General features: G+C 42.8%; 1 protein-coding gene across 1 annotated transcript in view; it reads right to left on the bottom strand.

The window, feature by feature from the left end:
• jmy (junction mediating and regulatory protein, p53 cofactor) overlaps positions 1-21,318 on the bottom strand; it is a 99,157-nt gene that overhangs the window by 8,927 nt on the left and 68,912 nt on the right. The window contains exons 4-6 of the mRNA XM_078214974.1: positions 17,957-18,126; positions 17,070-17,235; positions 13,223-13,410 (exon numbers count right to left, since the gene is read on the bottom strand). Of these exons, the coding sequence (XP_078071100.1) occupies positions 13,223-13,410; positions 17,070-17,235; positions 17,957-18,126 (524 nt within the window). The remainder of the gene's footprint in view (positions 1-13,222; positions 13,411-17,069; positions 17,236-17,956; positions 18,127-21,318) is intronic.

Genomic DNA, 21,318 nt, shown 5'->3' with positions numbered 1-21,318 from the left:
AACAAGTTTACAGCTTGTAAACCACTGCCGAGAACGCAGCAGCACAGACACAAAAGATACCAGTATCAACGCTCGTGAAACCCAACAGATTCAAGGTAAGGATTTAGTGGATTCAGAAAGCAAACCATACTCCCCCCACCCACCCACAAAAATCTCTGATATCAACACAACGCTTCCCCCAATTCCATTTCCAACAACCTGCCTTAAGATCTTTCATCTCCCTGACCATTATCTGGTATAGTCCCTGATCTCCAAGCTTCCAACCTCTCCCTGAGACTTCCCCTCCCAACTTTGCCTAGATGTGTAGCTCCAACAACACTCAAGAAGCTTGACATCATCCAGTACAAAGCGGCCTACCTGATTGGCAACCCAGCCACAAACACTCACCCTCCACAACCAACACACAGTGGCAGTAGTGTCATCTACAAGATGCACTGCAAAACTCAACAAGCCTCTTCAGACAGCACCTTTGAAGCCCACAATCACTACCACTAAAAGGACAAGTGCAACAGACACATGGAACACCAGCGGAAGTTCCCTTCCAAACCACCACCATCCTGACTAAGTATATCACCGTTCCTTCACTGTCACAGGATCAAAATCCTGGAACTCCCAACAGCACTGGACTGCAGCAATTCAAGAGGGCAGCTCAGCACCACCTTCTCTAGGAAAATTAGGGATGGACAGTAAATGTTGGCCTAGCCAGGGACACCCATACCTCAAGAAATGAATTTTTAAAAATTAAGGCACTCGAGTAATTTTCTTACACGACATCTCTGCATCCAATTCACTGTTTCTTAACCCCAATATCCCCACCCCAGCACAAAGCCTCCAACCTCCCTCACTCAAAATTGGAACTCACCTCTTCCCCACATAGGGCCCTGACCCACCCCTTGGGATCAGCAGTTCACCTGACTGACACTGCCCTCCTCCCATTTGAGGATGCCATCACTTCCTCCATCCCCAAACAGCACCGCCTCGCCCCCCCCGATTCTAGACTTGTCTGCTGCTGCACCCTTCACTCACTAGCTTCCTGCTGAATTGGAGGCCAGTTCTGTCCATCAAGCAGAGCTTACAGGCAGGGAATTGATCAGTGACCTCACAAACATGCTGCAGAGTTAAACCATCACAGCGTATGGAAGAATCTCGAATGACAGTTTCCTCAAGGCCTGAAGTTTCAGGATAGCGGACACTCAGCCCCCATCATCCAGAGAGTCGGCAAGGAACGCAGCCCTACCAGTTCTGATAGACCCATCGCCACCTCACCAGTTCTGATAGACCCATCGCCACCTCACCGGTTCTGATAGACCCATCGCCACCTCACCGGTTCTGACAGACCCATCGCCACCTCACGCTCCGATGAGCATTGATTGGCAGCCGGCAGGACTTCCTTCAGTACTTGGGATGAAAACCTGCTTTGGAGAGCTGTCGGCCAATCAAATCAGCCGACAGCTCTCAAGCCCAGCCAGGCACAGCACTGCAGTTGCTGGACAATTCCTGAGGCTAGTGTCATTCCTGAGGCTAAGTCCCAGGCACCACAGTGCTGGCGAGAGGATGGGGAATGCTCCAGGAGAGGTTATTGGGTGGCACAGTGGTTAGCACTACTACCTCGCAGCGCCAGTGACCCGGGTTCAATTCCTGGCTTGGGTCACTGTCTGTGTGGAGTCTGCACGTTCTCCCCGTGTCTGCATGGGTTTCCTCCGGGTGCTCCAGTTTCCCCTCACCCTCCAAAGAGGGCCATGCTAAATTGCCCCTTAGTGTCAGAGGGACTAGCTAGGGTAAAAGCATGGGGTTACGGGGATAGGGCCTGGGTGGGATTGTGGTTGGTGCAGACACGATGGGCCGAATGGCCTCCGACTGCAATGTAGGGATTCTATGATCCCATGATCGGGAAATAAGCTGGGGGGGGGTTTGGCAGAGATCCATGGTCCATGAGAAGAGGGCGCCCTCAGTCTGAAAAGGCCTTCTGATGGAGGCACAATGTATAAGAAAGTGAGGCAATGATAATGGGAGTAAATGTGATACTTAAGAGTGAAGAACTGCAGAACAGAGAATGTATTTCATAATGGAGAAAAACATAACGAATTCTGAAATATTTGAGAGATCTTTCAGGCATATTCAGGCGGCACGGTAGCACAGTGGTTAGCACTGCTGCTTCACAGCTCCAGGGACCTGGGTTCGATTCCCGGATTGGGTCACTGTCTGTGTGGAGTTTGCACATTCTCCTCGTGTCTGCGTGGGTTTTCGCCGGGTGCTCCGGTTTCCTCCCACAGTCCAAGGATGTGCGGGTTAGGTTGATTGGCCGTGGTAAAATTGCCCCTTAGTGTCCTGAGATGCGTAGGTTAGAGGGATTAGCGGGTAAATGTATAGGGATATGGGGTAGGGCCTGGGTGGGATTGCGGTCGGTGCAGACTCGATGAGCCGAATGGCCTCTTTCTGTACTGTAGGGTTTCTATGATTTCTATGAAACAATTGCTTCTTTAACTCCACGAATGTGACATTTCTATTTCTCTTCGAGAATTTCTTTGTTCGAACAAAAGAGATTATAGGTGGTGTTCAAAAGCTGACCATTCCAGTGATTGATGGGATTAGGAGGAGAGGACATAGATACAAGGTTAAATTACAGAAAATTAGGACAGAGACCTTTTTATTTAAACAATTAAGGTTGAAACACTCTGGAATGCATATGTGGCAACTGACACAGATCAAATCAGCAGTTCTAATTTTTTTTGGTTGAAGGAAAAGGGAATAAAAATTGAAACAGAGCAGACTAATGAAATGGGACTGCAGCACGTATGTAGGATAAACTCAAACATCGACTGGTTGGTCTAAACAGCCCGCCTTTGTGTTCTAATTTCTATGTAATTCCATGTCGTATTCCATCATTCGCAGCAGAATCTTCTAGTTACACAGTATGCGACTTAAAAAATAAATCTGTTTTCAATGAGGATTATCAGACATCAAAAAAATAATCTGAGCATTCTCTTTCACTGCTATCCAGCAAAAGCAACATTAATCTTGAGGAATGAATAATAAGATTCATAAGGCAGTCTCAAAATAGGAGAGATTTCCCTAATCCTGCGCCTGGGTGTACTGGATCAGCCTGGGTGCGGTAAACTCAATGTAATTGGGCAGGCTGGAGTGCGTAAGGAAGTTCACCCAAATTTTCCTTTCACTTAATGTAACGGCAGAAAATCAAACCGTCATCTTTATAACAGATACGCACTCTAAATTTTCCAATTGCAAAATTCAATCTCAGAATGTGGATGTTGCTGCCATTTTTGTCCATGGTGGTAGCCATTCCTGAACCAGTGAGAGGTTTGATAAACTCAGTGGCTTGCTATGCCATTTTAGAGTGCAGTTAAGAGACAACCGTTTTGGTGCTGCCCTGGAGTCAGTCACATATAGTCCACACTCAGCATGGACAGCAGGTTCTTTTCCTTCACTACAGGAAATTTAAAAAAACAGTTGACTTTTTATGACAATCCAACAACTCCATGGGACACGGTTACTGATAGTACCTTTTTATTTCCACTGTTCTGAAAGACTGAATTCAAATTTTTTAACTGCCGCGGTGGGATCTGAACTTGCTTTCGCTAGATTACAAGTCCAGGCCTCTTGATTATTAGTCTAGTAATATAACCACTACATCTCGATCTACTATCATTTTCATCAGACCAAATCACAAAGGAAAGTTTTTTTTTTAACAGCTGTACCTGTGCTGCATAGAGAAGGAACTTTATCAAATGTCTTTATTGGAAGACGTAATTCAAAATAGTTTCTTTCTACTTATTGCATTCAACAGTTTTTTTAAACAGGCAGTTAAATTCAATTGGTTAACGAATGGAGACTTTGTCAAGGATTCAAGTCCTGAAATACATACAGCTCCACAAAAGATTTATGTTTAAATTGCTTTTTGCAAACATGAATCTGTATTTAACGAAGCAGCAAAGAAAATACAACTTCAGTGACCAAGGATCTGACAAGTGGATGAGTTCAGTTGACTAAGAAGCCTCAGTACGGGCTTTCTTCAAGGGGAAAAACTACTCAAAATACCAAGCCTTCAAAACTGTTACATTTCCAGAGCATTTTACTTTCAGTTGCTATTTCTGATCAGCTAATTTTGCTCCCAGTCATGACTGACAGGGAAAAAAAATTCCAAGTACAAATTTAAAGGACATGCTGTTTGAGAAATTTCCATAGCTCTCCTGGTACTTCTCTATTGTCATAATGATTTGCACTTTAAATTGCCTTGAACTTGCCTTTTATAGAACAGCTTGTGCAAGACATTTCTGCTTCAAATCAAGGAAAACCTTTCAGTCTTTAATCACTTTAGCTTTCGTGGGGGCCTGGAATGTGTTGCCGGGCAAGGTGGTGGAGGCGGACACACTGGGAACGTTTAAGACTTATCTAGACAGCTATATGAACGGAGTGGGAATGGAGGGATACAAAAGAGTGGTCTAGTTTGGACCAGGGAGCGGCGTGGGCTAATTGTTCCTTGTTTCTCGTTTCAAGGCTTCATTCTATGATCATCTTGCTGGTGCCAGTACAGAGCGAGACTGCGGATAGTTGGGAACCTGTCTCGGGGGCAGGGAATTCATATGGTGTTCGTGGAAGTGGAAATGACTAGGGTTGGGAAGCATTTTCCGATCAGGGCCATTGTGATCTCCTGGACTCGTTTCGATCACCTCAGGGGGTCGGAGAGGAATTTCCCAGATTTTTTTTTCCCCATATTGGCCCTGGGGTTTTCACTCTGGGTTTTCGCCTCTCCCTGGAGATCACATGGTCTGGAATGGGGGTGTGGGGGTGAGTTAATGGGTTGTGATGAGCGAGGCATCGTGGCTGTGAGGGACAGCTCGGTGGATGGGATGTTGGTATGTGGATAGGCTGGAGAGTTGGGCGGGGATCCTGGATTCGGGGTTCGGTCCTGGACCGGGGAGCGGCGCAGGCTTGGAGGGCCGAAGGGCCTGTTCCTGTGCTGTATTGTTCTCTGTTCTTGTTCTTTGTTCTTTCCAATTGATTCAATATATTCACACAGTGCAAGGTAAACTTTAAATAGTTTCCAGGTTTGATCAGGAATGTTTTAAGCTTTACTTTTAAAATGTTTAGTGTTGGAAAAGAGTTCGCATTCACTAACAAATTTCAAACAGCACTTGAAATGCCAGTGAGTGAGTGCCTGTTACAATTTATTTGGCTAGAATCATAGAATCCTGATAGTACAGAAGGAGGCCTTTCAGCCCATCGAGCCTGCACCAACAACAATCCCACCCAGGCCCTATCCCCATAACCCCACATATTTACCCTGTTAATCCCCCTGACACTAAGGGACAATTTAGCATGGCCAATTCATGTAACCTACACAACTTTGGACTGTGGGAGGAAATCCACGCAGACATAGGGAGAACGTGCAAACTCCACACAGTCACCCATGGTCAGAATTGAACCCGAGTCCCTGGCGCTGTAAGGCAGCTGTGCTAACCATTGCACAGGTTAGAGCTAAATTTACACTGCAACTTGGCCCTGTCAGCTACGCAGAACTTTAAAAAGCTACTAGTCTCAAACCAGTACATGCAACAATTATTGAGGCATGGGTTCCATGATTTGGATGTTCAGGTTCTTTGCCATCAATTTACTTAATTAATTCTCATCAGCATTATGCTTTCCTGGCCATCTGTCCTGACACGTTCAAGGACTTGTGGACATGCACTTGAGTATTCTTTTGCTTTGTCTGCCTTTCCAAATGCATCATCTCTCACTTTTCAGGATTAAATTTCACTTGTTACTTCCCCACCCACTTGACCAAACCATTGATATAATTCTGGAGTCGACAGCTATCTTCTTGATATTTTGGAGTGGCCATTCCTCTCCCTGACCCACCCTATCAACGAACATCATACTCAATGACTCAGTCTGTTTGAATGTTTCTTTTGGATTTCACATCAGAATGGGAGCCTTTGGGGAGTCCTGTGGTATAACTTTCGTGACAGCAGTTCTTTGCCTCAGGTTACTGGATTTTTACAGTTAAAATCGTTAAGGGGACTTGTTGCCAAGAAGGCAGTTTACTTGTGCATTCTGACCAAGCACTTTTTTTGTGGTGGGAGTGTTGTTCTGTCAGATGTTTTAACTGTGAATCTTTAATCTTATGTGCTTATGCTTTTTCCTTGTTAATAAATCTTTTAATCTTTAAATTCCTAAAGATGTTACTGGAGCGCTATGTTTTTGGGATCAATAGCTTTTTCTCCTTGTTTTCAAGATATGTTTCCCTCTGGGATCTGGCTTGCTCAGCAGATAACATCTGCTGTGGTTGTAACAATCCAAGTAGAGCTCCAATGTTGTACAAGTACAAGTCCTGATGGTGCAGAACTGCCGAGCTGGGGCTGCTACAACCTTTCTGTCTTTAAAATGCTAAAAAACATGGATTGTACCAGCCCAGCTGGGCACTTCTGCACCATTGGGACCTGCACTCATACAACATAGAGCTCTTGCTCAGATTGGATCTGGATCTGCAATGGAAACTAAAGTCCAGGAGAGGGAAGCAGTGAGAGAGTGACTTGAAGTGGGAGGTTCAGTGAGAGGGCAGGTCAGTGAGCAGAGGTGCAGGAGGAAGCCACAACTCAGAGATCAAGGAGGGTTAGAATCTGCAGTGACCAGGAGGTTCAGGAAGCAGGGTCAGTGGCAAACTGGAGTTAGACTTTTCTTTATATCTTTAAATGTATTTTATTTTAAGAGTTATTTCATTTACCAATGCAGGAATTTAGTGATGTAAAATATTTCAACTTAAACAGTATGATGTTTTAATATGTGTTTTTCTGATAAGGCCCTACAGAATATAACTATCATTTTAACATGGATTCTTATGGGAACCAATGTTTCACTTAAAGTTGCGATTTTTCAGGAATGCAACCACAACTTTAAGTGAGGACTTACTGTATTAAAGATATCAAGGGAAATGGCTGTACTATGGGAAAATGGCATTGAGATGGAAAATCAACCATGATCTAGTTGAATGGCAGAGGAGGCTCGAGGGGGCTGAACTACCTATCCCTGCTTCTATGTTCTTAAAATAGTGTAATTATATAGCGTGTTAAATATGAAGCTCAGTTACTTTCTATATATATTGATAAAAAGCTGGCATTTACTGCTTTTAAGATAATTAGTTCACAACTTTAAAATCTTGTAATATCTTAGCACCTACATATCTAATGCTGCAAGCTTTCATACTGGTTTTGATTGGGTATCTGCAACTGAAAGAAAGAAGCTTTATATCGGCATGCTGCTCCTGACAAGAGCCAAGCTGTCAAATGGAAGCTCTGAGGAAGTTGTGCCACATCTGGTCCTCCATCTGTGCTAATCATTCCTGTCTGCATGGCAACTCCAATGGGTGATTATATGTATTAAATTGGGGTAGACAGGCCTTCTGGAGCTAGCAGCACCACAGTTGTCTCCTCTGTGCCGGCCTTTGAAGGAAAGTTGGAAAGACTATGGCGAACGTTGAATACATTCCTTTATCAGAGATTGGCAAATCAACTGGGTGGAACATTTAAGTTGCAAAGAGAGGTTGTGTAGACTTGGGTTGTTTTCGTTGGAACAGAGAAGACTGAGGGGCGACCTGATCGAGGTGTACAAGATTATGAGGGACATGGACAGAGTGGATAAGGAGCAGCTATTCCACTTAGTTGAAGGGTCAGTCACAGGGGGACATAGGTTCAAGGTGAGGGGCAGAAGATTTAGGGGGGATGTGAGGAAAAACCTGTGGGCCATATACAGACCATCAGGGTTCTGAGTGCGGCCCACGAAACATTTTGTTGACCACTGCCCATGCACAGAGTTGCCAGATTCTATTGGCTTCTATCTGTGTAGTTTTATTCCTACTGGTAATACTAGAGCGATGCACATGTAAAGCAAGGGCATGTGAGGTGCATACTGATTGCACAAAATGACTGAGAGCCATGTACGTCCAATCAAAGCACACTGTGTACAGTATAAGAGAAGCAGAAATATTTTTTTTTACCATTTGAAGTTGATGACAGTTCTATTAGTATGAATGAATGATTAACGGATTAAATGTATTTAATCTTATTCATGGGGTCAGTTAGTGCACGTGCCCCATTTCAATCTTACAGCCTATTGAGATGAAGGAGGTGCACTCATACAGCCCACTCAATAGCCTAGGTTGCCCTTCACTATCATAGAGAGGTTTAAACACAGGGATGAACATTCTAAAACTGAAACTGGGCTGGAAGCCAATACGTGTTAGCAGACACAGTGATGATGGGTCAATGCGACTTGTTCTGAGTTAGGGTATAGGCAGTAGCATTTTGGATGAGCTCAAGTTCAGAGAATTAAACGTGAGAGGCCAGTGAAGAAATTAAAATTGTTATGCATTGCTGAAAGGGAGCTGAATGTTGGTTCCAAAGTGAGTTTGAAAAGGAGTTTGGATCTATATTTGAAAAGGAAACATATTACAGGTTTATGGGGAAAGAGTAGGGAAACGTGATTAATTCAAATTCAAAGAACTGGTACAAACACCATGTATTCCCAATGACTGCCTCTTGTGCTGCTTGAGTCTATGATTCAAATACTCAATAACATTGGTAAGGCCACACTTGGAATAGTGTGTGCAATTCTGGACACCCTATTATAGAAAGGATATTAAACTAGAAAGAGTGCAGAAAAGATTTACTAGGATGCTACCGGGACTTGATGGATTGAGTTATAAGGAGAGGCTGGATAGACTGGGACTTTTTTCTCTGGAGCGTAGGAGGCTGAGGGGTGACCTTATAGAGGTCTATAAAATAATGAGGGGCACAGATCAGCTAGATAGGTCAATATCTTTTCCCAAAGGTGGGGGAGTCTAAAACTAGAGGGCATAGGCTTAAGATGAGAGGGGAGAGATACAGAAGTGTCCAGAGGGGCAATTTTTTCACAGAGGGTGATGAGTGTCTGGAACAAGCTGCCAGAGGTAGTAGTAGAGGCGGGTACAATTTTGTCTTTTAAAAAGCATTTAGTTACATGGATAAGATGGGTATAGAAGGATATGGGCCAAATGCGGGCAATTGGGATTAGCTTAGGGGTTTTTAAAAAAAAGGGCAGCATGGACAAGTTGGGCCGAAGGGCCTGTTTCCATGCTGTAAACCTTTATGACTCTATGACTGTCTTCAATCCCTGCCCTAAACTCTTTTCCCAAGCGATTGACTCCAATCCTCTTCCTAGCAACTGTCTGAGATGAAACCAGACTGTTTGCAACCTTGGTGTAATTTGACTCCGAGATTAGCTTCCCGGCACATATCCATACCATCTCTAATAACATCTATTTGTATGTCTGTGATATTGCCTAACTTCGCCCCCAGTCTCAGCTCATTCCTGCTACAATTCTTTTGAGTTCACAGACCTATACTTTCAAACAACCTTTGATTTTAAATTCTTACCCTTGTTTTCAAAACCCTCTCCAGCTCTGTAATCACTTTCAAACCCATAACCCTCAGATATCTGTCTTCTGGTTGGCCAGGCCTTCAGCTGCATAGCCCTAAGCTCTGCAAGTGCTTTCAATTAGAGTCATTGAGTCATAGAGGTTTACAGCATGGAAACAGGCCCTTCGGCCCAATTTGTCCATGCCACCCTTTTTTTAAAAAACCCCTAAGCTAATCCCAATTGCCCACATTTGGCCCATATCCCGCTATACCCATCATACCCATGTATCTATCTAAATGCTTTTTAAAAGATAAAATTGTACCCGCCTCTACTACTACCTTTGGCAGCTTGTTCCAGACACCACCCTCTGTGAAAAAAATGCCCCTCTGGACACTTTTGTATCTCTCCCCTCTCACCTTAAACCTACGCCCTCTAGTTTTAGACTTCCCTACCTTTGGGAAAAGATATTGACTTTGTCTGTGCCCCTCATTATTTTATAGACCTCCATAAGGTCACCCCTCAGCCTCCTACGCTCCAGAGAAAAAAGTCCCAGTCGACAACTCTTTCTTAAAGGTTCACCCTAAAAACTACCTCTTTAACCAATCTTTTAGCCATCTTCCCTCATATAATTTTACGTGGTATAATTTTGATTTATAGTGCTCCTGTGAAGCATCTTGAGACATTTCATTATGCTAACAGCGTTTTATAAATACAGGCTTTTTATCACTTAGCCAGTTTTGTGGACAGAGGTGGATGGTAATAAATCCTGAGTGTGTTATTGGTGAAGAGTCGGGCATAAAAAGTTAAAAGTCTTCGCGTTCAGTGCCAAGAATTTTGACTTGCCTTGGAAGCTGATCTTCCATGTCTGAAGAGGATTCGGTTTCAAAGATGCATAATTCGAACCCTTAACATCTACCATCTAGGACAGGGAGAGCAAGCTCGTGGGAACACTACCATCTGAAAGGTTCCCTCCAAGTCACAAACCATCCTGACTTGGAAATATATTAGCATTTCTTCATCATTGTTAGGTCAAAAATATGGAATTTTTCTACTTAAAGACACTGTGAGAGTATCTTCACCACATGGACTCCAGCAGTTCAAGAAGGCGATCAGCCACTATCTTCTTACGGGCAATAAATGTTGGGCTTGTCAATGACATCCACAGGACATGAATGACATTATCTTTATTTGAGTGGAACCATTGTCAATATCAACCTGGTTCAGACACTAGCGGCACAGTGAACCTTACTTTGACAAATTGCTTTAACTCAATCTCAGAAAAATGCTCCTTTCAAAACCAACTCAATGAAGTTACAGCTTTAGCAGCAATCAGTGCCACACTGATAACCAAGTTGAGACTGCCTAAGCCAGTTTGATGTGTGACCCTTAAAACCTGAGAGGAGTAGCCCATTAGTCTGGAATGGACAGCTTTAAATTCACATCTCAGAGATGAAAGCAGATGGTTCAAATCTAAAATTGCCAAGTTCCAGTATGTTTTTTTGTTACATGCAGAACATGTCAATTTTCATAAAAGCAAAACCTTTAATTCAATGATAAGACTCTAAGAGAAAAATGCACTGCTCTTGGCTATGAAGTTAAAAATAGTACAAATTAAAAGAAAAAGCATACAATTCTGCAAAGATTATTGGTTGCTCAGAGGATTGTACAGAATTTAAAAACTAGCAAAGAATGACAAAAAGAGGGAGAAATTACAGTACGAGACAAAGCTAGCTTGAAATATAAAATCAATAGCAAAGGTTTCTACAAGTATTCAAAAAGGAAAGTAGAAAATGGGAAATAATGGACGCATTGACCAGATATTATGTCTGTATTCACTGTACAAGACACAAATAACATCCCAGAAATACTTGTAAATCAAGAGATGAAAGGGAGTGTGAAATTATAATCACCAGGGAAAGGGTACTGAGAAAGCTACTGGAATTAAAGGCTGACATATCCCCACGACCTGATGGCCTGTATCCGAGGGTCTTAAAGAAAAACCATAGAACGGTTATGGTGCAGAAATACACCATTCTGCCCACTGTGTCTGCACAGCCAAGAAAAAAGAAACTAGCTGCTCATTTTAATCCCATTTTCCAGCACTAAGTCCGTAGCACTTCAGATGCAGGTCGAGGTACCTTTTAACTGAGTTAAGTGTTTCAGCCTCAACCACCAACTTAGGCAACTGCTGAGATAGTTGATAGCCATTGAGCTAGTAGTTAGTTATGATTTTTCAAAATTTGCTAGCTGCTGTTTCAAAAATGCAAAGATTAAATCTGAAAATAGTGAATGTAACCCTTCTCAAGAAAGGAAGGAGGGAGTCAGAAAGCAGGAAACTACAGGAGGACGTAGGTCACTTAGAAAATCTTAATGCAATCAAGCAGTGTCAACATGGCTTTGTGAAGGGGAAACTACGTTTGACTATTTTATCGTAAATCTTTGAGGAAGTAACACACGACATGGACAAAGAGAAACCTGTAGACATGATGTATATGGATTTCCAAAAAGGGATTTGATAAGGTGCCACACCAAAAGTTACTACACGAAGTAATAGATCAGTGTAGAGGATACTATATTAGCATGGATAAAAGATTGGTTAGTTAACAGGAAGCAGAGTTAAATGGGTCATTTTTGGATTTGCAAGCTGTATCTTGTGGAGTGACTCAGGGATCAGTGCTGGGATCTATTTAATATAATCTATATATCAATGATTTGGATGAAGAGATGGAATCTATGGTTGCTAAGTTTGCTGCTGACAAAGATTGGTAGGAGAATGAATTTTGAAGAGTACATAAGGAATCTGCAAAGGGACATAGATAGGTTAAGTGAGTTGGCAGATGAGAAAAAATGTGAAGCTGTCCACTTTGACAAGAACAGCAGAAAGGCACTATATTTAAAATGGAGAGAGATTGCAGAGGGAATTTGGTGTCCTGGGCTGAGTTAGATAGATTCTTCATTTCCAAGGGAATGAAAGGTTGTTTGGATAGACAGATGCGTCAAGGACACAATCAGATCAGCTGTGATCTTAACAAATGATGGAGTAGGCTCGAGGGGCTGAATGGCCTACTACTGCTCTTAATTTGCATGATCATAAAGTCAAAATACCTCATCTGGAAATTTGATGGTTAACCTTTTAATAACACTCGAGAGGTTAGGGTCCCACATGCAACAGAACATATATTCAGTTGGGTGTGATGAAGAGAGGATGTTAACTGAACTGCACTGTCCAAAATGGCAGATTGTTTGCCAAATGTGTGTTACAGATGGTTCGATGCCAAGAATTACCCATTTGGCATTTTTCCGGTATACTCAGGACCTGCCTATACTAACATCCTTGCAGTCAAGGCATGCTATGTGAGCTACACTGGAAGTGGCCAGATATGTTCGTGTGGCATTTCTGCAATTTCATGGCCCTAGTATCTTTTTCCTTTTAAAACCACCTTTAAAGTTTATTATTAGTCACAAGTAAGGCTTACATTAACACTGCAATGAAGTTACTGTGAAATTTCCCTAGTCGCCACATTCTGGCGCCTGTTCAGGTCAATGCACCTAACCAGCATGTCTTTCAGACTGTGGGAGGAAACTGGAGCACCCAGAGGAAACCCACCCAGATACGGGGAGAACGTACAAACTCCACACAGACAGTGACCCAAGCCGGGTTCCTGGAGCTGTGAAGCAGCAGTGCTAACCACTCTGCTACTGTGCCGCCCTTTAACAAATAAAAATATTAAACGAACGCTGGACTGTATTAAAACAATCAAATTCAATTTGCAGAGTGAGAAGCCAATGTTGCTCTAATTGGTATAATTACCTTCTTGTTTCTGAGGTAGGCTTTCTTGGCTGAGATGCGACTTCGTCGAGCCTCTAGTTGCCGAACTTTCTGCTGAAGCTTCAGCAGTTCCATTTTCTGTGGGATTATCGACGCTGCCGTATCTTCTGTTGCATGCATGGCTTCCATGCTTTCATAAGTGTCATAGTAAACAACTTCTTCTCTTTTTTCTTTAATCGAAAGCAAATAGTCAAGCCATTAAAAATGGTTTACTCTTTTAACCTGGGATAAGAACGCTAGAACTTTGAAGGGAAATTAATTAGCTACTATCCCCATATCTTTCTAAATCAACTTCTCCAAGAACCTACCCTCAAGCCCTCTTTCCCTGCATACTTGTAGTGTATCGCCAACCTCCTTTTACTCACCAAAGTCCTTAAACAGCTCATCAACTCCCAAATCAACATCCAATATTCCTGCAACTCATGTTTGAATATGCCCAATCAGGTTTTCACTCCTGCCACAGTACTGCCAGGCCTTAATCAAGTTCACAAATAACATTGATATGTGACTTCACCATTGTGAACACGCCCTCTTCTTGAACTCTCTGCAGCATTTGAAATGGTTAACTAACCATCCTCCTCCAATGCTCAGCTGAACGGTACTTTTTAGTTCCACTCTTACCTAACCAATCATATCCAGGGCATTTCTAACAATAGCTTTTCCTGCTGCCCTATGTACCATTATCTCTGGAAACTGCGAAGAATTTACCCTTAACTCCCTATTCCTCATCTACGTGCTACCCCTTTGCAATGCTATCCAAGGACAAGTTGTCAGTTTCATCATACATGCCGATGACACACGGCACTATTTTTCAACAGTCCCTCCACTGCTGTAGTGTTACCACATTGCTTCTCTGGCATCGATAGGGACATAGGATTTAGGAGGAGTCCAGTAATGGAGGAGAAATTTCATTGGGAACAGAAAACTAATATTCACCACAATAAACCAGCTCCTGCTTGCCAAACACAAAACATGATGCCTAACATTAGATACAAGCCCATGATTAGATAGCATTTGCTGAACAATCCTGTGTGCTACGAGTTACCCTCAAAGCCAAATCAAGCTCGTCAGTCAGGCTCGCAATGTGACTCATTTACGCTTGCTGGAAGCATACATGCAAATGCAGGGTACTGCCCCCTGCAGCCAAAAGAAAAATGTCCAATCATTGCACCTTTTTTGAATTAAGCAACAGCATTGGGCCAATAGTTTCCTGATGCATTTCCGTGGCAATCCCTCGATCAGAGTTAACTTGCCAGCCAATTGGAACCCTTTCTGTGACTGTCCTGGTGGGTTATGTGACCCCCCACTCCACAAAGGGACACATCACCAAAATATTCCTGTCGTGCTTTGTGTACAATTGTTTTATGGAAAGAGGAGGAAAAACTACAAAAGCTGATGGGAAATAGACCGGTCTTGGTAAGTTCAAGGCCATCAGGTATAACTGCCAAAGTTGCATAGTTACACAAGTAGGACTACTCTTTATAAAATTTGCCGTTGCCTGAAAACCAGATTCTAATACCAAAATTATAAAACCCCTTTGAGTATTGCTGAAAACGTGACAGTTTTTACGGAAGCTTTTCATCTTGCACTCATCAGGATATTTTACAAGATTACCAAATGTAAAGGGAACAACAACATAAACTATATAAAAGAGTGCTGATTGGTTAGCAAGTGGGCTCTGATTGGGAAAGGTGTTGCCATGGATAATGCACCAGTTGATGGTGACTGACAATTCACTGCCAAGCATTGTTTGAAGTTTAAACCGGGCCGCTGAATTCTGATTGATCAAGGCATTGCTATGAGGAATGAACCAGCAAACCAGTGTTACTTATTTTGTTGATCTGGAACAGGCACAATGTATGTACGTGTTCTTTCTGTCTGCAAAGAACAGGGCTTATGTGTAGCTTCCGGTACACGCAAATGTGCCAGACTGCAAACCTGACTGACAATCTTGAACTCATTGTCAGCGTAATTCTAAGCTCAATGAACAATTGTGGAATCACATTTAATGTAGGAAATTGTGTTTTCAGTTTTGCCAGCACGAGCTGGTTGGGTAAGGTCAGTACCTTGCTTGTTGTGAACAGCAAAAGGGAAATGCTGTTTGATATGATCTGTAAATCTTTGGGATGTACTGCCTACATTCCTACCATTGCACCAATATTGAAATTTATATACCACTATACTTATTTGCGTGTTAGGCAGAACATCCTTTTAGCTTAATGGCAGCATCCTGTTCTTGGCAAATACCACTTGTGTTACTACTGCACAGTATCAGCATGTAATAGCTAGCTTCACCTGTTGCTCAAATAGGTGACAGCCATTCGCTGGTTCATTCCTCAGGGCAATGCCTTGACCAGAGTTAAGCTGCCTGGTTTAAATTTCAAACAACATTTGGCAGTTAACTGTCAGTCACCATCCACTGGTGTATTCTCCATGCAAATTCCTCACCACTTGCCATTCAATCCTTTACAGTTGGTAATCTTGCAGATGAAAAGCAGATAAAGAATGTTTCTTTTTCCAGCAATACTCAAGCTCTGTAGTACCAAGCAACTACTTGAAAACTATTCTAGGGCCCTTATTTTTTGCTCAATCTTCCAATTCACTTTAGCTTCTTTTCACGTAAAATTTAAGTTAGAAAAAATATCTGTCTTAAAATGGTACCTCTGCAATACATTGAATACTCATAATACTTGTAAAACTGCAATTTATTTTAAATAATAAAAATATTAAAAGATACCAAGTGTAATGATTTTCTCAGGATCATGTATTTAGTTATATTGACCACCCATACTATTTAATGGAGATTGTGTGTTATAAATCATTAATTATACTCACTAATAGAGCATATATATAATTTTACATGTTCCATCCTCATTGTTACATTCACTACCACAAACAACTTTGTTTTTTCATGGTAGAAAAATGTTGCAATGTCCCTTTTTATCTTTCCATACATATCTTGCCAAGTCTGGTTTTTCCAGTGGATCAGCATAGCAGGCAAGCAGATTTCTCCCAAGCTTTTTCTAACGCTGGTCTCTAGGAGATGGGCAATAGAGCTGTGATAATTAGCTACTCCTCTTGTTTGCTTTTTGCAATAAGGTGTGGAAATTAAGTTACAACAACAAGGCAACTCTGTCAGCAAGGATGGAAAAAGCTTATTATCAAAGGCCTCGTTGAGGTCAGCGGTTGCATATTCAGGAAAGAGACTAATCTAATTTTGTGTCAGTTTCATAAACACTGCATTCCCAGCCTTGGTCACAGGATGAAACAAAGACAAGTTACCCCGACAAATATCAAAAAACAAGATATGTTGACATATTACGCTAATGAAGGAGACGGTTTTCTATTGGCTAAGGGCAAAAAGCTATGCTATGATTGGTGGACTATGCATGTAAATGAAGGATTAGAAAGAAGCTCATTTCTAATTTGCTATAATTAACTATAATTGCTAATTATCTGTCTGAATCGCGAGAACACCTAGCACTGCATTGCACTGAATATGTGTTCTCCTTGCTAGCAAGTAACAAGCTTGGAAAGACTGAGTGCTCACCATGCATTGTCTGGTTAATCCTCAAAGGGGAAGCACTTTCTCCATAGCAAAGCAACTTTAGTGAAAGATTTAGTGGTGTGGAGCTTTGAGAAAACAAACCCATGTCCTACACTTCACAAATTTTGTGCTTCATCATGTTTACTCAAAGTTAATATAATTATTAGAAAATGCAGTGCCAGAATGGAGAACCAAAGAATATACACCAAGATGACTCCCAACCTATTTGAATCATTCTTTTTCTACTGTACAAAACTAGGATAAATTAACTTTCCACCACACCTGCAATGAGTCTTTTAATGCTTTCAAGTTGTGCTGTTAACAGTAGCTCCTCGCATTTCAGGATCTCAAACTGCACCTCATACAACTGAAGCTGCATGTCATAATAGTCAGCCTCCAGCCGGTCCAGCCGTGCTATGGCATCTGTGCCACTCTGAAGGCTTTGCATCTATTTGAAAAAAGAATAAGTAAACAGGTAAGAACAGAAGTCCACTATACTGCAGCAGGGGGCGGCGGTGGGTGTTGCAAATAACATTGGTCCAACACTCATAGTAGTGTGCTCAACTGTATTAGCACAACTCAGCAAGTACAGGACTGTACTATAAATTTTCTGATGCAGATTTTGGGTGGAATTTAATGGAACTGTCAGTAGCCAGGTAATCAGGAAGAACATTTGGTGTGAGGGCAGGCACAGAGTGGAGTACCCATCGCCTTCCCTACACTATCAAATTCTCTCTACAGTGCAAAGGTACAGGAAGGCTTTCCTGCCCAGAGGCCCTTATGTAGGCAATTAAGGTTGCCTTGTCCCCACTGACACTAACAGCAGCAGGAAGGGAAAAAGGTCCTTCATGAGTAGGTTGCTAGATAAAACCTGATCGGGCATGCAATGCTCCAAGGAGAGCATCCCCAGTGGCAAAGGCCACTAACACAGTAAAACACACCCCTTCACCAAGGCTGGCCTGACTGGCCCTGGTGACCCTGAGCATACTTGACTAGATCCCAGGGCAGTCTAAGTGGCAGTGCTGCCAGACCTCCAACTGACTGCCACAGTGAGAATATAGAATCACTGACTATAGATCCCAGGAAAATCTAATTTACTGTCCCAATATTTTATGCACTATTTTCATTTAGTTTATATGTAGATCATTGCTGTAATGCTATAAACTTACTTCTTCTTTAAGTGCCCGTTTTCTCTGCTCCAGGCAGATCTCCTTTGCTCGCATTAACTGTAGTGTTTCCTTAGCAACTGCATACCGAAGTTTTTCCATCCTCTCTACTGCCACAGCCCAGGCTGCCTTCCCACATTTCTTCTGGTCGGCACGCATCCGATCGTACACAGCTTGAAGAAAAAATAAATAAGATCTTTTAAAATAAGACATCAAGGGGTAGTTAGGTTATCATTACTTGCGCATCTCTGTGGAGTGCTGCCTAAAATATCAGTTCTAATCTATTTTTGTGTTTGCCAGAATGCTCTTTGTATGACTATAGCTTCTTTGATGATTCTGGTATTCCTCCTGCAATCTTTCCTGTAGAATTTGTAGACTCCCACTCTGTTGCCTACCCCGGCTGGTTTACAAAGAACAGTTCAATCTTGTCTTTGAGCTATGAAATATTAATCACTTAACCAGTTTTGACAAGTTGTTTTATTAAATGCAGATATTGTAATTTTCTACACCCCATTTAATTCTCCTTTCAGAAAGGTCACTATCCAACATAAGTACAGCTATATGTTGGATTGTGGATTAAAAGTAATAAAGAAAGTCTCCTGCATCTGCTGGTCACACAAGGGCCAAAATATTCATTTGCTTTTATGCATTTCAATGTTGTAACACTATTTGACAGGTGGATGAAGTTAAGATAAACATCAGCTGTCATCTAACTGATTGGTAGTACAGGCTCAAGGGGCTTAAATGATCTATTTTCCTATCACAAGTTAGATTAGGAAGGGATTTTGATCCATCCTAGTTCATACATCCCAAAAAGGCTTTCGAAACCCCCCCATCATGGTATCCAAACTTTTTCTGTCAATCATCTTAACTGTGTTCTAAATGTTGATTGTTGTTCTTGTGCAAAAGAAATGTCTGCTTTTACTAGTTTTAAACTGCAGTCCTTGTCCTACTGACAGTTTAAACTTAATTTCCAAATCTACCTTTCCTATGTTTTAACTTGTATATCTGCACAATGTCACTTCTCAGTTGTCTCTTTCAAGGCTTAAAAGTTCAAGTTTATTCATTGTTTGCTTCCTCACACCATGATCTTTTGACATGCAAGAGGCTTTTCCTGAACTGCCTCTGGGACCTGAATGCCGCCTTTGTAACTTGGCAACCACAACTAATCACAGTACTTATTCAAGATGTGGTCCGAACAGAACAGTTGGTTTTGCTGAAACATTGTGTTCTATCTGCTTGTTGATTGCTGCTATGTAGTGATCAGACTGTTGCAAATTGAGTCTACTTTCAACTCCAAAGTACATTTTGCCAATTGATGACTGTTTACGTCACTCTTCTTTCCTTCCTTATTTCATCTGCCATTGTTACTTAGGCTACCTTGTCATTCTTGACCTGCCCCTTCAAATTCCATTGACTCTACAGGTTTAAAGAATCCCAATACCAATCTCTGCGCAAATAAAGAGAAAAATGGTGGATGTGTTGACATTTATTTTCTGAAATAGTTTTTCATGAGTGCACAGAACTACACATTCAAATTGTTGATCGCTTTTGTAGTGTTAGTTATTGGTAATTAGCCAGAATCCACAAAGGACCATAGGCATCTCCCTCTCCATAAGATAGACAATTGGTTATATAGCTTGAGGGTCACCACTCCACATTAAGGGCAAAGCAAGACGGCAAGCCTCGATGAACTAGCATAATCTTTGAGGTATGCATTACCCTGTCACTTTATCCTCCTACAATTTAAAATCATTTTCTGGATTTACTTCTACTCTACTATGAACTATCCTACTGGCCTCTATAATGTTACTTTTCAGACTCTTTTGGTACGGTAGTGTGTTATGTTAATAAACTAATATTCAAGCAGCCGGGGCTAACCATAGAAGATATTGGGTGGAATTTTACGTACTTGTTGCACCCGTTTTACGGCGGGAAAATGTTGTAAAATCAGGTGTAAAGTGGCTCGTGGGAATAGCACCCGTTTTCGTGTCCATTCCCATCTTCCCACAGAAAAAAAAAATCAGTGCAATCGGGAGCCCGCCCAAAATGGGCAAGACATCAACTTACATGTTTTTGCACGCATCATAATGTCATTAGTGAGCTTCACTCCCAATAATCCCAGCTCACCTGCCTTTACGACCTCGTTCACCGCAGTCGGATCGGTCTCGAAAATACCTCATCTGTAAAAGTCGGATTCTGGCTCTTGATCAGTGAGGGTGAGCGAGGAGGTAAGTGTCTGTGTTCAAACTGCTCTGTGCTGCTCAGATGCACAGAGGGGGTTGTTTTGTGGTGATCATGTTGCATTTCGGGTCCGGGGGAGGGGGGGCACGAGAGAGCGCACGTGTGGACTGTTGTTGCTTATGGGGTCCAACCTCAGAGCGGAGGTCAGGTCAGAGCGCTGACCTTTCTGGGTGTGTGTCTGTGAGTGGGGGCTGTGATGCCATTCTGGAAGCTGTGGGGAGGGGATGGGCAGTGTGTGTTGCTGGGGGGCTGTGTGCGCGTGGGGGGGGGGGGGTTATGGGCAGTGTGTTGCTGGGCTGGAGGCGAGCAGAATTCTTTACCCTCTCCATCTGTTGCTCCCCTTCTCCCAAATTTCACCTCCCCATTCAGATTGACGAGATGGCTTTTGCAATGCAACCCATTGATCTTGCTGTTCTTTTGGTTGCTGCTGGAGCTGAGGAGGAGGAGCAGGGGGATGAATTGCGGGCAGAGAAGGCCCAGGCCTTATCACTCGCAGGGGGAGATGAGGATGTGGCCACCACTCACCCGGCCGCCGGGGAGGGGGGGGGGGGGGGGTGCAGGAGAAGGAGGGAGAGGAGACCCCAGTAGTTCTGCATGTGAGTGGCCTTTGAACAGCTGTCGGACATCGCGTGCCGCCAACAGTTCCGAAATGAGACAGTGCAACACCTGTGCCGTTTGTTGCAGGACCTTGCACCTCGGGGCACGGGAGGGAGCACCCACTCCCAGTGGCTGTGAAAGTGACAGCTGCCTTACACTTTTAACTCCACTGGGTCTTCCAGTCTGCCAGTGGAGACCTTTGTGGCATTTCACAATCATCCATCCACAAAGTATGTGAAGGTGGTCACAGATGCCCTGTATGTCGAATTTGACCTGGTCAGGCCCAGCAGGAAGGCCAGGCTGCAGGATTTGCAGCCATCGTGGGGATGTCAAATGTGCAGGAGCTATAGACTGAACTCACGTCGCCCTCAAGGCCCCGGTCAAGAATCCAGGAAGATTCATGAATAGAAAGGGCTTCCATTCAATAAATGTGTAATTGGTGTGTGACCATCGGCTCAACATTATGCATGTCTGCGCCAGACGCCCTGGCAGCATGCATGACAGCTTCATATTGAGCAGTTCTG

This window comes from Mustelus asterias, chromosome 6 (assembly GCF_964213995.1).
Source record: "Mustelus asterias chromosome 6, sMusAst1.hap1.1, whole genome shotgun sequence".
Lineage (NCBI taxonomy): Eukaryota > Metazoa > Chordata > Chondrichthyes > Carcharhiniformes > Triakidae > Mustelus > Mustelus asterias.
The sequence above is the reverse complement of the archived record's forward strand: the minus strand, read 5'-3'. Positions and strand labels throughout refer to the sequence as shown.